We start from the raw sequence: 16043 nt of genomic DNA on the forward strand, positions 1-16043 counted from the left end.
AGCAGCTGAGTGTCATCAGCCCTGTGTATCGTGCTTATTACCCTTGAGCCAGACACCTTTTTTCCCTTACTTTCCACTCAAAGAGGACACTCTATCCCTGCAACTCAGGGGAGGAGGGACCCACAGGGCCGACGCAAGTCTCTCTTGGCACATTCCTGGATGTTTCTTTTCTTGGGCATTTGTTGGGGGTCGGGGCGGGGGTTGGACCACCAATGTGGTATTGAAGTCACACTGCGGCTGCAAAGTCTTCAGAAATACTGAGACTGCACATTCTCTAGAGAAATCTTCTTTGTATACTTGTCACAAAGGACTAAGACCGCCCACATATGTAATGTTGAAAGGAAAATATTTCAATATACCAAATTCACAACCTTTGAACACGCTTAAAAATCAAGTAAAATAAACTCATAAATCTCACACGACTGTGACTCAAACAACTGAGATGAAAAGAGGCACACAGGTTTACCTGGAGGGGTCCATCTGCCGTTCTGCCTTTAGCCTCTCTTGGATTACGTGGACGATTATCTGTTCGGGAGTGCTCATCGTTTCCTATAGGGACGTTTTTAAAAGGTTCGATGGTCACTGATTCTGACACGCTTATTGGAAGTTCTTTGTTCCCACATCCTCAATTTATTTAGATCCACCACAGAATCTAACATAGAATCAACAACCTAGTGATTCCAGTTACACACTGGCTAATAATCTAGCATGCTACCAAGGAACAGAACATATTTCTAAGGCACCACAGTTCTGCATCAACTGTTTCAGGTCAACCTGAGCTAATGATCAGATGTGATGTTTAGAATACCCAAAGAAGTGAAGCTAGTTATCAGTGTTTATTCATATATTTATTCTATGTGAACCAGAGGGAAGACTGTCTAATATTGCCAATTACATGAGCCTTTCCCATGGTGACCAGTACAAAACCCGAGAAATGGGGGTCTTGGTAATACATCACTGAATCAGCAAGGTTCTTCATAGAACTTCAGACGGCTGTTACAATTCACCTTCATTTCTTAACAAATGAAAACCTCTGTACCTTTGAAGCCACCTCCACGTCCTCTTCCTCCCTGTCCTCTTCCTCCACCTCCACGCCGTCGCCCGTCTCCTCTGCGCAGGAAGTTCTCCCTCTCTTCCTCTGTTGGAGCTAATGACCAATCACTGAGTTCATCTCTGTGGTCAGATTCTGTTTCAGAAGCATTTGATGCTTCAGAATTAGTTCCTATCGAGAGTTAAAAGTTATATACCGTTGTCCGAGTTAAAAAAAAAAGTTAGGTTAACAGAAGCTTCCAGAGATGTTTCAGGGGTAATCCATTACTCTTCCTAATTTATAAGCCCACCAAAGAGTATTATCACCTTCCATTTTGTAAAACAAATTATCTTAAATTCAAAATGAAGGTTTCCACAATATTTGAGGTAATTTTTGTTTTAAACATTTTTGGTTCTCGTTTAAAAAAAAAAAGATATTTTATTAGCCATCTAAGTTCAAACCTGAGTATGCCACATCATTAAACAGCTGTGCTCCTTTAAACATCTGTGCTCTCTGGAGGAAAAGTTGTCTACAACAGTTAAATGCAATACCTTGATCAACAAAACCTCTGTAAAGAGGGTTCCTTTTAACAAGGTTTGGCCCAGGGACAGAGGGGAATGCATACATTTTGGTCACCTCAGAGAGGGTGGCAAAGGTGGCCACCATGGCTACTATCTCAGGGAAGGGTCTCTTGTGTGATCAGGGATTGGCCCTAGCTGAATGGGGATATGCTTGCCTGATGCTTGGTCCACAACCTTCCCTCCCACTCCCACTGGAATAATTGATCATTATAAAGGATTTATTGTAATAAGCTTGTTATGCCTGAGGGGCTGGGTAAATGACATAAGGGATGGGAGTGGGGAGAAGAGCTCCACGGTGACGGGGGACTTCAACAGCATAAAGAACAGACTGCTGGGAGAGGGATTAGGGGTTAGGTTCAAGGTTGGCCTTAGGAGTAGGTGTCTCTCTCCCCCACTCCAGAATATTAGCTCTACTACCTCTCTCTCTTCCTCTGTTGGAGCTAATGACCAATTATAGCTTCACCATTATAGCTTCATTCCTGTGGATCTTGAAGGCTTTTCCATCTTAAAGAGTTCCTTTTTGAAATGCAAATATTTGTGAGATGGATTATACCTTATACCATCATTCGCAAGTTACATAGTAGATACACAGTTGAGCAAGGAAGACAGTAGGCCCTGGCAGTGGGACAGCGTTCAGTGAAAGGTACTGGGGGAGCAGGAAGAAGCACTGAAAGAAGAGCTGAGAAGGCAAAGAGAAACTTCGCCTACTTCTTGACTGTGCCTAGGGCTGACTTTGGCCATGCCACACAAAATCACCTTACGAGCCACAGGATGCAGACCCCTGATTTACACAGTCCATCCAGCAAGTATGACCAGCACATGCCTGACAAAAAATGAGCCACAGTACACAAATGAAAAAAGTTTTGGCTATACAGTAATAAAATCAGGAAAGGCCTTAGGAAAGTCATCAACATACAAGGGCTTAAGCAGATTTATCCCCAGTCAGAACGTGGACAGAACTCACACCTGCCCTGTGAACTCTATGTGTTATTATCAGGTTTTTACTCTACGTCTCTTGCAACACAATTTGACCCACTGTGAATTGGAAACCATGTAGTGAGAAACTGTTATAATGGGGTTCTAATGAGTATTAGAGATTAGCAGCTATTAAGTCTAGGAACAGATAAAGTTACTGAGGAAAATGCTTAGTTTGTACCTGAAGTATATCCAGGACCGCGTCTGCCGTGCCCCCTATTTCTGTAAGGTCTACTACCTCGACCCATTCCTTGACCATCATCAGTCACATAGCCTTTTTCCTTATCTGTACGATTTGGTGGTGGTCTAGAACTAGCTCCAATCTGTCGCAATTGCTCATCAATTTGTAATCTCTCCAAACGCAACTGGTCTACTTCCTATTTAAAATATACAAGATAACAGTAAAAATAGTTTGACATTTTACTTAATAATACCTTTCTCCTTTTCATCAGATAAAAAGTATACTGGAAATATTTCAATTTCAGTTCTAAATTTATAGTAAACACTGTTACATAGAATTATCAGGAAATTGAATGGTCTCCTTAAAAATAAAATTACTATAGATAACATATAACTGATGTCCAGAATTAGAGATATAACAAAAATACTGAGCATTAAAATTATACTGATAGAATTTAAAGTTATTTAATTTGGCACTATTATCCGATAGATCTGCTGAGGCACAAATATGCTAGCTTTGGGACTTCTTGATAATAGGATATTGAATAAAACAACTCTAAAACGTATGAATACAGATAAATGACATTTAAGGTTTAACCAGCTAACCTTAAAAATCACACATTGTAAATAATCTTAATTGAAATAGATTTGCCAGTTAATATCTTAATGAACAAAACATTGAGTCTGGGCCATCTTCTGCTTTCAAAGAACATATACTACGGCAGGTCTTTGGAAGTGACCATACAATTAAGAAACAATTATCTTCGATGAACTGAAAATGTTTATATTCCTTATATAGGGGAACTATTTAATAGTTGACAAAACCAAGTTGGATATCTTATATCATGCCTTGGAAACCTCTTAAAGACTACAACTCTGCTAGAACAAGTATGACGAACAGCAGAGTCAGTTGATCAAAATATACACATGGGGTCCACTAACAGACCCTAACACACAATGCTTCCAATCTGTTGGGTTCTGTCAAATCCAGATGAAGTCTCAATTCTAACCCTTCTTCTTCCAATCTACCCATAAGCATCTATTTACTAGCTATGGGGAACTGGATCCACAACGAGAGTAGCACTGGGTGTCTCAGTCAAGCAGAGGCCATCATAGGGACTGTCCACATGAACAGTCACTGGGGAAGCCTCGGTTAAAGCTAGGTTCCTAAAATGTTGCTCATGGCAGCCCCAGGCAAAGGGCAGGTAAGAATCTAGATGAGCTTCATCTGTGCTCTGAACCAGGATTTGTTTTACAGAGGACTTGAACAAAGAAGAGACTGCAGCTGAGTGAGTGGCTTACTCCAAAAGTACAGTTAGAGCTCATGGAATGGGTGTGTCTTGCAAAACAGAATGGCAGTCCAGGTTATCCCACTGGGGCAGAGCAGTCACCTTTTGGTGAGAGATGCCAAGCCCACTTGAGGGAAGATCTGGTGATGGAAAGAATGGCAACAACAGGACAGCTGCTGATAACCAAAAAAAAATACTCAATTGTGAAGAATAAATCAAAAGATCTAGGAAGAACATTAGTCAAAAGAACAAGGGACTGATACAATGCAACCCTAACTCTCCAGGTCTTCAAAATTATTTAAGCGAAGAATATGAAGAAAAACACATACAACAGATTACACATAAAACACACTTTAAAACAAAAGTGAATAAGCAAATCAATGGGGTATCCTATCCATGCAAACCTTGCTGGATGAAACCTCCCCACTTGCAATTAGTAACTGACCACCATAAGAATGATAAGAAGTGCTTAGCTGTTGTATTTTTCTTCCTTGTTTATATATAACTATAAATTATTTAATTTTCTTTAAGAAATCAGCAAAAATATTCTTATTAAGATAGCATCATAAATAAAATAGAAACTTGGATTACTTTAAAAATACTATTTAGTACCAGTTACAATATATTTTCGATACATATGGATAGAAAAAAGAAATTATAAAAGTGACATGGGTGAACTTCTATTTTATCGAATTACAGAACATTTGGCCAAAAGAAATTTTAAAAAGCACCTAGTCTAGGGAGGTGATTTGCCTATAGACACAGAGCTAGTTCATGGCAGAAGAGAGACTACAAGCAAATCACTGGATTGCCAATCCAGTGCTCTCTCTGCTACGCCTTGCAGCCTCCTGGTTCCTGCTTTCCAGTTTGTAAGCTAGAGGAGGCATAACTCTACAAATACTAACTACAATGTGCATTTCTAAGAAGACACAAATTGTTTCTATTTTGTAATAACAGAGTATAGAGAAAATTACGAAGGGTAAACATTTAAACAGAGGACTTCATGAAACTCTGGGATTTCCTTGATAAATGACATAAGAGGGACAACAAAGGCAAGTGTTACAGACACGAAATTTGTCCTGGAAAAAACTCACAAGGGCTAGAAAGGATCAATGGGATGAAATGTATCTTTGACAAGATTGTCTAAAGTGAGTATAAGGGTTTAACAGAAGAATAATGGGAAATAGGGGAGTTTCTTGAGAACTGGGATACTGGTCCTTAAATTTATAATGATGGAAAACTGACTTGTGTTTTCAGAAGGAATATAATAAGCTAAACGAAATGAAAGTTTTTTTCTATTATCTTTTATAGGTCTTTCATTATCATGTACAGGCTAGAATGAAACTTAATTGCTTTAAGATTTACTATGGAGTTTTTATATTTTAGTGCAAAAGGTTTCGACGTTAAAGTTCTTCCTGTTCTCACCTTTAAATAGTTCAGGTGATAATCCAGAAGAACAGTGGCATTAGCGATGCTGTCTTTTGTTCCCACAAAAACAAATGGTACCATACCCTGAAAAAGAAATGGCAACAATAATCCTATAAAATTAATGATGAATTAATCTGAAAAATGCAAATAATGACTAAATCCCTAGCACAGGGTCTGACAAACAGTAGGTACATGGAAGTTTGTTGAAAATATAAACCCATACCTAAAAACAAAAGTAGTTGGTATATTTTACACATCTACTGTGTATAAGGACAGATCAGTATAGCAACCCTTCAATGCATCAGGTTACTATGATATAAACACTACTATTAAATGTTGGTAAACTCATAAATTATGTAACTCAAAATTAGATAAGCTTTAACATGAGAAGCATAAACAAAAAATGAATACTTTAAAATACTCTAATTCATTTACTACAGATTTTATCTAGATCAAATTCTTTAAAAAATAATTCAAAATTAGATACCAGGGTACAAAAGTAGAAACTAAGTCAACTTTGCTAAGTACAAACAAAACACAAATGAGAAGAATAAGAAATTAAAATGCAGTTAGTAATTATTCTGTGAGGGAAAAAAAAAACCAGGCACATCCATGAGCATAAAATTTAGCATTTCAATATACTTCCATAATGCGCTCTGAACATAGTAAAGGACTGAATCATCAGGAAAGTTTCATCTCCCTATGGTACTACTTTAATATAAGGATAGATTTTTTAAAGAGGAGTAGACTAAAAATGTATACTTCTAGCCCATCAGTACAAATGAGAAAAAAACGATTTCTTGTCACAGTTATAGGGAAGCCTAGGCCAGTTGTGCAAACTAATAGCTAGCAATTATGACATTCAAAGTTGAGAATAATTCAATATTCTGCTACTGATGAAATTCACATGGTTACTGATATTCACAAGTGACTAAAGAAAAGCACACAGTAGCTTTGATGTAGATACATTCGAATTCTCTAGGTGAAATTTCTAGGTGTGAGAAGCCAAGAAGCCTACAAGTATCACTCTTTGAAAAAGAGCATTCATTTGAGAGGTGTGGGTATCGCTGGGCTGCTTTTGTTTGCTTGCGCTCAGTACAATCTTACATGCATGTGGGGTTGGAATAGGTTTTTTCTTCCCTTCCACATGAACATGGCTGTTGATAGGGTACAAAACTATACAATTAGGAAATACTGCTTGCAGACCGACATCCATCTGGTAAGCAAGGCACTGCTTCCTAGTAACAACAACCACCTAAAGAATCAGGTGCCATCGAAAACCCATGGGCTTCATATGGATTTTTTTTTGATTGAATAATATATGAACTATGGAAACAATCAGGCCTATGACTCAGATCTCTTTTTCTCAAAAACATTTCTGACGGTTGAGTTTTTTCCCCAACTTTGTTACAAAGCAGTTAACCATATTATTTTCCAAAATGCCCTATGATGAAATGCTACGCCCTTCCCCCTGGATCACATATGACCAAAATAAGTTTGAAAACCCTATGTCACAGATTTAGTTGATCAACTGTGGAGCAAATAATGAAAAAAAATTCTCTTTCAACATTTCCAAACTGCTGATGTACCCAAGTGCCGCTCTAATTTAAGCACATTACTAGTGGACCAGAATGGTTAAGTTACGACAAAGAAAGGCAAGAGTAGACACCAGGAAAAAGCGATTTCCTGTCCTGGGATGAGGACTGGCCTGCCCAGCAGAGAGGAATATCCAATCCACTTGCGGTTATATTTCTCTTTATAAAATGGCATTTTTGCTTTTAATCTCTTGTGAGTCATATTTTCCCCATAAACAGTTCTCACAGGCCAGGTTGAGGGCGGGTGTCTGCCCTCAAGGAACTAACAATGTGACTAGATAACTATAAATATCTATGTAGTAAGTGCTACGATAGGGGCGAACACATTGGAGCATGAAAGGGGGAAAGGCTCTTGAGCCCATCATGGGGAGGGGACCTATGGAAAAAAGTATACAAGGAAAGCTGCACAAGGAGTAAGGTCAAAGCAAGGTGGCAGGCTGGAGGAAAAAGAGTGCTCCAGGCAGAGGAAACATGTGCATATGTCTAGAAGCAATAGAGAGCAGAGCAGTGTTTCAAGAACTCTAGGTACTTCAGGTATGGCTCAAGCCTCTCTCAAGTACAAGGGAGAGGAGTGGTAAGAGATGATATTGGTCAGGGGACTGTGAAAGAAAGGTCTTATAAGCAACAGGAAGGAATATGAGCTTTTTCCCAGGGCAATGGATCCACGAACCCACAGACACTCCTCCACATCCCCCAACTCTGACGATCATTTGTAGTCTTTCTTAACCAGGGGGATAAACATTAAAATATAAAATTAAAATGTATTTTTCAAGGAATGTTTTCCTACCTGCCAAGCCTTGAGTTCAGGTTTCTGGGATTCCCCTGCTACAATTGATGAAACCACTAACACCTAAAGCAGTATAAGGAATGCAAGTGATGTCATTAACTATAACAAACGATACACAGAAGCCTGAACGCAGGACTTTCACTGTAGGACTTCTCAATCCATTTCTAAACAATTAGGTTAGTTCAAATACTGAAAGTCAGTTTCAAAAATATGGTTTTAAGTAGTAACTTATGCATCTAACAGAGGGTACATATTGAGCTTCTACAACCTGTAAAATTTCAAGAGCTACAGCATGAAAAACTAAAAGTCCACCCTCAAAAGAAAACTGTGACCACTGAATGCAGCCCTGTATTTTATATTTACAGCATAAGATTTGTCACTGTGAATAAACTGAAAAGTAGTTATCTCTTTGGTTTGTAATATCTCATAAGCTGGCAATCAGATTTGAAACAAATACAGCATGAGTAGCCTTATGAGCCTAACCACAGAAAATACCCAAAACACCAACTGTAACATTTGGGTCGAAGAAATTACTTTTAGTATAATTCAAAGTGACAATTATTTCTTACCCTCTGGACTTTTGTGCTGTTAGGCTGAGAAAAATGAGTGCTGTTTTCCTTTACATCTATATGCTTTTTTTCTTCTGAAGAAGTAGGTCCAACCCTTGAGTTACTGGAAGGTAGGGAATTTGGTGGCATAATTTCCTTGATGAAAAACAAAAAACACAAAAGAGAAAAAAAAAGGACCAATTTTTAAGACTTTATTTAGCTCCATTATTGTATCAATGATCATATTTTTAAGAACAGAAACTATTATAAACAGTCTTGGTAAACAAACTTACAGAATGCAAACATTATGGAGTAAAAACGCACAAAGATTTAACTTCAGCTAAAAGAACCTTGACAAAAGGCTATGAAATATATGAAAATTATGGCAATTTGAAAGGATTTTACTCTAAACAGTACCATTGTACAGAAGAGCACGCCCTTACCCCCCCAACCCCAAATACTTTAAAAAATGTAAAGCACACAAAATAAGCAGACACGCAAAGTAAAAAAGCCAAAGGATGAAAGCCAGAAAACCTAACTAGTGTCCCAATTTTGTCTGTCAGGAACAATAAGTAATAGGTGAAGAGTGCTTCAGACTTTTTTTTTTTTTTTTTTTTTTTTTTTTTTTTTTTTACATTTGTGATTACTCACGTTGAAGATCAAGAAATAAGGCTTAAAGGGGTTAAAGTGACTAATCCACAGTCACAGCATTAGAGAATAAACAGAGGCCTTATCTACAACTGCAATTAACTGGCATGCCCGAGAGAATTTTTACATTCACATTATGTGCATATTGGAGACCTCTAAGTTACGATGTCAAATAAGACAATAAAAGAAGAAACCAGAAACATACGCACTAGAAACATACCTCTTCTTGTGGAACATTTTTCTCATTTTCAGCTTCAATTCTCACCCTCACAACTCCTGACTTGTCCACAATCTCCTGAATCAGTTTTCCATTTTTCCCTATTACTTTGCCTAAGGTAAGAAATGAATAATTCACATTTGGTTTTAAAAACACATACCTCAAACCAGTAAGCACACCCCACCATAAACTATCATATTTTATATATACGCATAAAATTTCATATAATTTCAATTCTTTCTTTCTTTCTTCCTCTGTATCTGTCTGTCTATCTATCTCAAAACCAAAACAGAGACTCTTTTCAAAAAGACAGAGTCAAACTAGCTTTCCGTTTTATGAGGTCATCCTTGTTCAAACTCCTTTGGTCAGGTATTAGAGTTGATTAATACTTGTGAACTGATAATACTTGTGAACTGATACGGGTAATTTTGAATTTTTAAGGCAGTTCAAAGATAGGCTCTTATTTGGCATAAAAGGACATATTTTAAATGTTCAGGTATAGTGGCATGTATCATTCTTTCTGCAAAGTTCTATAAAAGGAATTAAGGAAAAGGACAGATAATAGAAAATACATTTGCGTCTTTCTTTGACAATTTCGATTCTATCTGTACCTGATTTAAATCTGCTTCTTTGCCATGGCAAATATTTTTAGAATTTTATATGGCATATTTATAAAAGGTACTCTAAGTTTAAAAGTGGCTTAAGCAGCTATATGTACATCTAAAAGTACACATTCTTCAGGCCAATGTGTTGGTGGACTACTACTCTTGTGCATTACTCACAAATTATATTAGTATGTTAGAAGGTAAAGGGATTAGTCAGAGTAAAAGATTAAGAAATCACACTTTTAACTTAAAACCACAATGAAAAAGCTTAAAACCAGTTCAAGATTAAGTTTTATCAGTATCATCTGTTAAAACTCCAAAGACTTCAAATACCAGTAATGAATGGGCACTCGATTCTCTATCTCATTTTATAAAATTTAATCATATACTTAACTGAGAAATGACTGCTTTCACAGCCATCATCATGCATTAGTGTAAAGCAAGACATTACAAATACTAAGAACTGATTCTAGAAATCTACATGTGAATTACATCTGATTCCAAGAGCTCTCCCAAGGTTCTTAAAGCACCCAGCACTGGCCACATCCATCATGTGCTTGCCCTACCATTTCACCTGAGGTAGGGATGGGGAAAAAAACTGGAATCGAAAATTTGCTGAGCCAATCCTAAATAAGAATGCAGGGAAAGCCCTGTCAAAGCACGACCTTGTGGTTCTTCTAATCAGCATAGCCTTGGTACTCCTGCTGTGTGTGCCAGCCTCACTCACCCCCATGACCTCTTTTGACTGGTCAGTGGTCAGGGAAAAGAACTGACACCACTAAATCAGGACTCCTGATTTGTCTTTCTGTCAATTATTTCAGCTCTTTTTCCATTCAAATGAAAAGGGGCGGAGGGAGGAGAGAGTCTTCCCACGGTTTTTTTCTTTATGTCTATAACATTTATTAGACCAATTCACTGTCAGAGTGGGTGAAGAACAAGCAAATTTTTAGAAAAGAAAGATAAATCAGTGTACGTACCAAAGAGAGTTTGTGGGAAATAAAAGATATCCTAAGTCATATTGTGGGACTCGAAAACTCATACAATACTGATTAGACATCTCCCTATAGATCTGCCTTACCAAATTTTATACAAAAACGCTTTCTGAAAACTCCCAACATTCCCAGTGCTGGAGGAGACAGCCTCTAAAACAGAACTGTCTTACTTTACTAGATAGGAACAAAATGAAAATCAGGCTTTCTGGTGAAAGGTCACTGCTGGGATCCTCTTCTGTTCAGGTAAGACCACAGGTAGAATCTACTTTTAATAGCAAATAATCCAATTCTACATTACATAGTTATTTCCAATTCCCAACTGACAGCTTACTATAATCCTGCTCTACCGAACTGGAATTGTTTTGAATAGGGGAAGGAAAGGGAACTAACATTTACAGAGTCCCCTACTATATCCAGAGCTTATGTAATTATATCCTTAATCTATAACTATCTATCTATATCTTCCTATTTAATTATCACAATCCTATACGGTAGACACTATGATCACATTTGTTTTAGAGGTGAGGAAAGTAGACTCAAGGAGGCTAAGTCAGTTGCCCAAGGCCAAATAGCAACCAAAAAGTGAAGTAGAGCTGCAATCTGGATCCAACACCTACACCCAAGACCTTTCCCTATCATCAAGCCATCTCCAAAATGAACTTTTGTGAATCTGACACATAAGTTTTTATTCAGTAATTTTTGAAAAAACTGTCTAATGGTTATATTTTCTAAGAATTTCTAAATTTAAAATAATTTTTCTAACTATTAAACGTATGCAATTGCATGACAAACTGTAAATAAGAGGAAAATAAATATCATTCACAACCCCACTTATCCTGAGGTAACCAGGATGGTGCTAATCACACATTTCCCATACACACAACTGGTGTGCAAGTCACCTCAATAACATTACATAGTCATGCTCTTCAGTTGTCTGCAGTATATAGTTGAGAAAATAATTCTGCATTATTTCACTAGTATTATATACTTCATCTTCAAACTAATTGTCTTTGGGAGAAAAATACTATTCCAAGTGTTTTTTAATGGCATAGGAAGATGTTTCTAATTCTATGCTGACAAAAAGAGCAGGCTAAGTAGAACTTAAAGTATGTGAAAAAAATGCATAGGAAGTCCTTATCTTCTCCTTTAAACATTCCAAAGGGCATGCATTACTTTTTATAATCAGTCATGATATCAAGTTAAAAAAATTTTTTTAAATGTATAGGCAGTGTGTTCCAATTTAATTTATAAATTTAAAACATACGTAGTATTCTTTTTTTTTTTTAACATCTTTATTTGAGTATAACTGTTTTACAATAGTGTGTTAGTTTCTCTTTTACAACAAAGTGAATCAGTTATACATATACATATGTTCCCATATCTCTTCCCTCTTTTGTCACCCTCCCTCCCACCCTCCCTATCCCACCCCTCTAGGTGGTCACTAAGTACAGAGGTGAACTCCCTGTGCTATGCTATAGCTTCCCACTAGTTATCTAATTTACATTTGGTAGTGTGTATATGTCCCTGCCACTCTCTCACATCATACGTAGTATTCTTGATAAAACTGCACTTTGTTGACATGTTCTACTAAAGATAACTGCACCTTTTAAGAGCACTGGTGAAGAGTTCCTATGGATTTGCTGGTACTCATGATGGGTGATGATCATGAAACAACTCAAGTCAAAATGAAGAATTACAGTTGATGTTGCAGAAAGCCCTAGAGACATTTGGAATTACTTCTAGCTTTGGAACTTATTAGATTTAAGTAACCTATATTCAGATCTTCAACTCTGAGATAATGAAGAGTGCTATCATTTTATAGCCCCATTAGAGAGATCAAATACCAGTCTACTCCAAAGTATAAAAAGTCCCCAAATGTCATTAATTTTGAAAAAAACGTATTTAAGATATAAATACATATAGTGAAGAGGCTGTGCAAAATTTATCCTTCCAGGAACCAGTAGGTTTGAACTAGCAAAGCAGTATATTTTGCACACCTTCTGAAAATGTAATCTCTGAGTGTATTTATCAAATATTTTTTGTACACTGTAGTAATAGACTATTTCAAAGACTAAGCTTCAGCTAAATGACTCCCCAAGTGAGTGAAAATGGAATTCTATCGGTATAAATAAACTGTTTACCTAACTTTTGTTTTTGTAGTGTGTGTCAAAAGCAATTACTGACTCACCTACTAAGTTCCTTGGAACTTGTATGACATCTTCAGCAAATTCCAGAAAGCTTCGAGCCTTTTTCACTGCATCCTGATCCTAATAAAAATGGGGAAAAGATTTAAATCAACAAAAGATGAGCCAGCTGAAATACTATTTTTTATTTTAGAAAATCATTATTTAGTAAAATATTTACCTCCCCATAAATGTGAAATGTGCAGGTATCTTCATCTAGATCGATAGCAGTGACCCCAGGTACCTTTCTAGCTTGCTGAATATTAGCACCATGAGTACCAATAGCTAGACCCATCAGATCTTCTCGTACGATAAACTGTTCGTGAAACCTTGAGGCAAGTTGCCTTGAACTCTGAAGAGAAACACACGTCTGATTAGTATGCTTTATCGACTATTAAGACAACTGTATTTAGGTCAGCTATGTAAATTATCTTGACCCTGTATATCAGGGACCTATAAATCAGTTTCACTTGGAAACTAACAGGTTTAAGAAAATATTTCGCACAGCGTAAGTACTTTTTAGGTCACTAAAGGTCTATGCCATTTGATATATTTTTGTTAACAGGAAAGGGCTTGTTGACAATTTTCCAAGGTAACTTTTGAAAACCTATTTGCAAGGCTGCCTTAGTTAACCAATGACATCAATGTAATACTTAAGAAGCAGATCAAATGTTCCCAAATAAAAACCAGCTCACTGGGTCTGACAGACTCAATATTAATTAAGTAAAAAAAAAAAAAATTTAAATACCATCTTTACAGAAAACTGTATTCATTTCATTTTTTAAATTCATTTTTATTGGAGTATGGTTGCTTTACAATGTTGTGTTTCATTTCATTTTATTAAAGGATATTGGTGTGTGTGTGTGTGCATACATTTTTTTTTCTAGAAACAGTGCTATTAACATAACTTATCACTAGATACTGTGGGTCTAGATAGTCCTCTGATGAAGTGATGACATTAAAAGGACACCCTCCCACCCCCACCCCGAGTAAAGGAATCATAAAAATTTTGGTATAGTAATTAAATTGAATGATCACAGAGTATCAAAGATTTACAGCTTAACTTACATATGTGCCTGCAACCTAAAATGAGATCAGAGTCTGTAAGACCTTGTGATCTGGATCCACAAGTCTCTTTCAAATATTCAGTGATGACTGAACTAGGTTATACTGACACCTCAAACTTGTGGATAATCACTCTCTTTAGATAGTATTATCAAAATTTAATGTTTAGTTCTAGCATGCCATTAATGAAAACCAAACATATTAGTGGCTCATGTTGAAAAATGGAAATTTCGTATCTGAATATGTGGATCTCTTTAATATTAGTAGTGAGAAAAGATAGGCATGCACGCTAGTTTCTCATTATTCAACATACCTGATAATTTGAAAGAATGAGTGTAACTACTATAAACAATTTTAAAAGTATAAAATCCTTTTTTGTAGATTAGAGCAACAAAATGTATCAAATATTCCTAGGACTTTTCAAGAGGTCATGTTTTTTGAGTCCTGGTTCATTCTTTTCAATTGATAATTCACTGATAAGTGATAAGCCAAAGGTATGATAACAGATCATTTAAGAAGAATTAGATGTTTAAGAAGAGGTAAATGAGTATATTTCCACAATACTCACAATGAAAGTAAGGAGGCTGTTCTGGCCTAAAAGCTATGAGAGAATCACTAAAGAAACCACAAACTTGTGAACACAGGGACATCAAGAAAGAATGAGAGTAAAAACCAATTAAATAGACCTCCATATGGCCGTAAGGAAAACAAAGTAGCAAAAGGAGATATGAATGTCTCCTCTCCTGCTAAGAGTTCAGCGATTACATATTAAGTTGGAAGGTGGCACATTTCACAGGGTTTTACAAGAATACAGCCTTTAGTAGTAGTCACCTTTTCTCTTAAAATGCAGTTTGGAACTCCTTTTTTTCTTTACTATTTCAACTGCATGGTGTTTTCCCTCTAACGAAATGAATAATGATGAGGAACTCTGGAATCTGACAATAATATACTTCAGTTGGCACATTAAACTAAAATCCATTTAGTTTCTATGGTAATGGATGGAAGTACTAAATAGTTATCAATGAAAATAAATGTATGGTGATGGAAATTATTGGAGGATTAATAAAAGTAGATAAAATGCACCTTAAGAGACGAAATAGTAAGTTAGGGAAATAGCCTCTGGCAGGAATCTGAAGACAGGAGTTTTAAAGAGTGACAACCAATTAGAATGAAGAAGTTCTATACCCTTTTAAACAGAGATAAACATACATAATGAAAGGAATATGATTAGATATTTAAATACTCTCTAGTACTTTAATGATAACATGTTATATGGAAGAAGCATTGCTTCATTTTATTAGCAGCTTTGATGAACTTCCAGTAAAAAATGAGTTGGCCAGAAGTTCCTTAGCATACATAAACTGCTGCTTAATTCTGAAACCTCAGGCATAAAAATTTTAGTATGATTATGCATTGTACAATTTAATTTTTCAAAATATAGAATATAAGGAATTGCTAAGAAACAATAAATAAAGGACAAGCTGCCCATATTCAAGTTTTGTAAACACAGTTATTTCTAGATAATCTTACAACCATCCCTAGGGAAAGCCACATACCTCTAGCTGCTTACTGGCTTCTTCATTTCTCAGTATCAGAGACAGCTTAGTGCGCAGACTCCGAAAGTGCATGTCAATCAGCATGTGTGCGCGCTTTGAGGTGACTTCATTGATAGACTAAAGGATATAAATCGACACCATTATTATCAAAGCAAATGTCCTAAATGAAATACACCAAAATAGACAACTCAAACACACTCACCAAAATGACAAGCTGATAGTTTTCTGCATCATAAGTTACAGAAAAGGCACCAACTGCCTTTTTAAAGTCCTTATGTGCCGATTCTTTGGCACACCTAGAAATAAAAACAATATCCACTGTGAAGTTCAGATGACTGATTACCAACTACTGGTACAAATATAT

At 36.4% G+C, this 16043-nt stretch overlaps 1 protein-coding gene across 15 annotated transcripts in view; it reads right to left on the reverse strand.

Annotated features, from left to right (window-relative positions):
- FMR1 (fragile X messenger ribonucleoprotein 1) overlaps positions 1–16043 on the reverse strand; it is a 37628-nt gene that overhangs the window by 3523 nt on the left and 18062 nt on the right. For 3 of the 15 annotated variants that reach the window (XM_059049972.2, XM_059049969.2, XM_067023130.1), the window contains exons 6-16: positions 15882–15975; positions 15680–15796; positions 13240–13410; positions 13064–13142; positions 9282–9391; positions 8435–8569; positions 7866–7928; positions 5481–5567; positions 2768–2963; positions 1040–1147; positions 467–549 (exon numbers count right to left, since the gene is read on the reverse strand). In XM_059049972.2, coding sequence (XP_058905955.1) covers positions 467–549; positions 1040–1147; positions 2768–2963; positions 5481–5567; positions 7866–7928; positions 8435–8569; positions 9282–9391; positions 13064–13142; positions 13240–13410; positions 15680–15796; positions 15882–15975 — 1243 coding nt within the window. Of the gene's footprint in view, positions 1–466; positions 550–1039; positions 1223–1719; positions 2052–2767; positions 2964–5480; positions 5568–7865; positions 7929–8434; positions 8570–9281; positions 9392–13063; positions 13143–13239; positions 13411–15679; positions 15797–15881; positions 15976–16043 lie in introns of those variants that run through there. The other 12 variants (XM_059049967.2, XM_059049965.2, XM_059049974.2 and 9 more) reach the window with 6 other exon arrangements.

Source organism: Kogia breviceps, chromosome X, assembly GCF_026419965.1.
Source record: "Kogia breviceps isolate mKogBre1 chromosome X, mKogBre1 haplotype 1, whole genome shotgun sequence".
Classification (NCBI taxonomy): Eukaryota; Metazoa; Chordata; class Mammalia; order Artiodactyla; family Physeteridae; genus Kogia; species Kogia breviceps.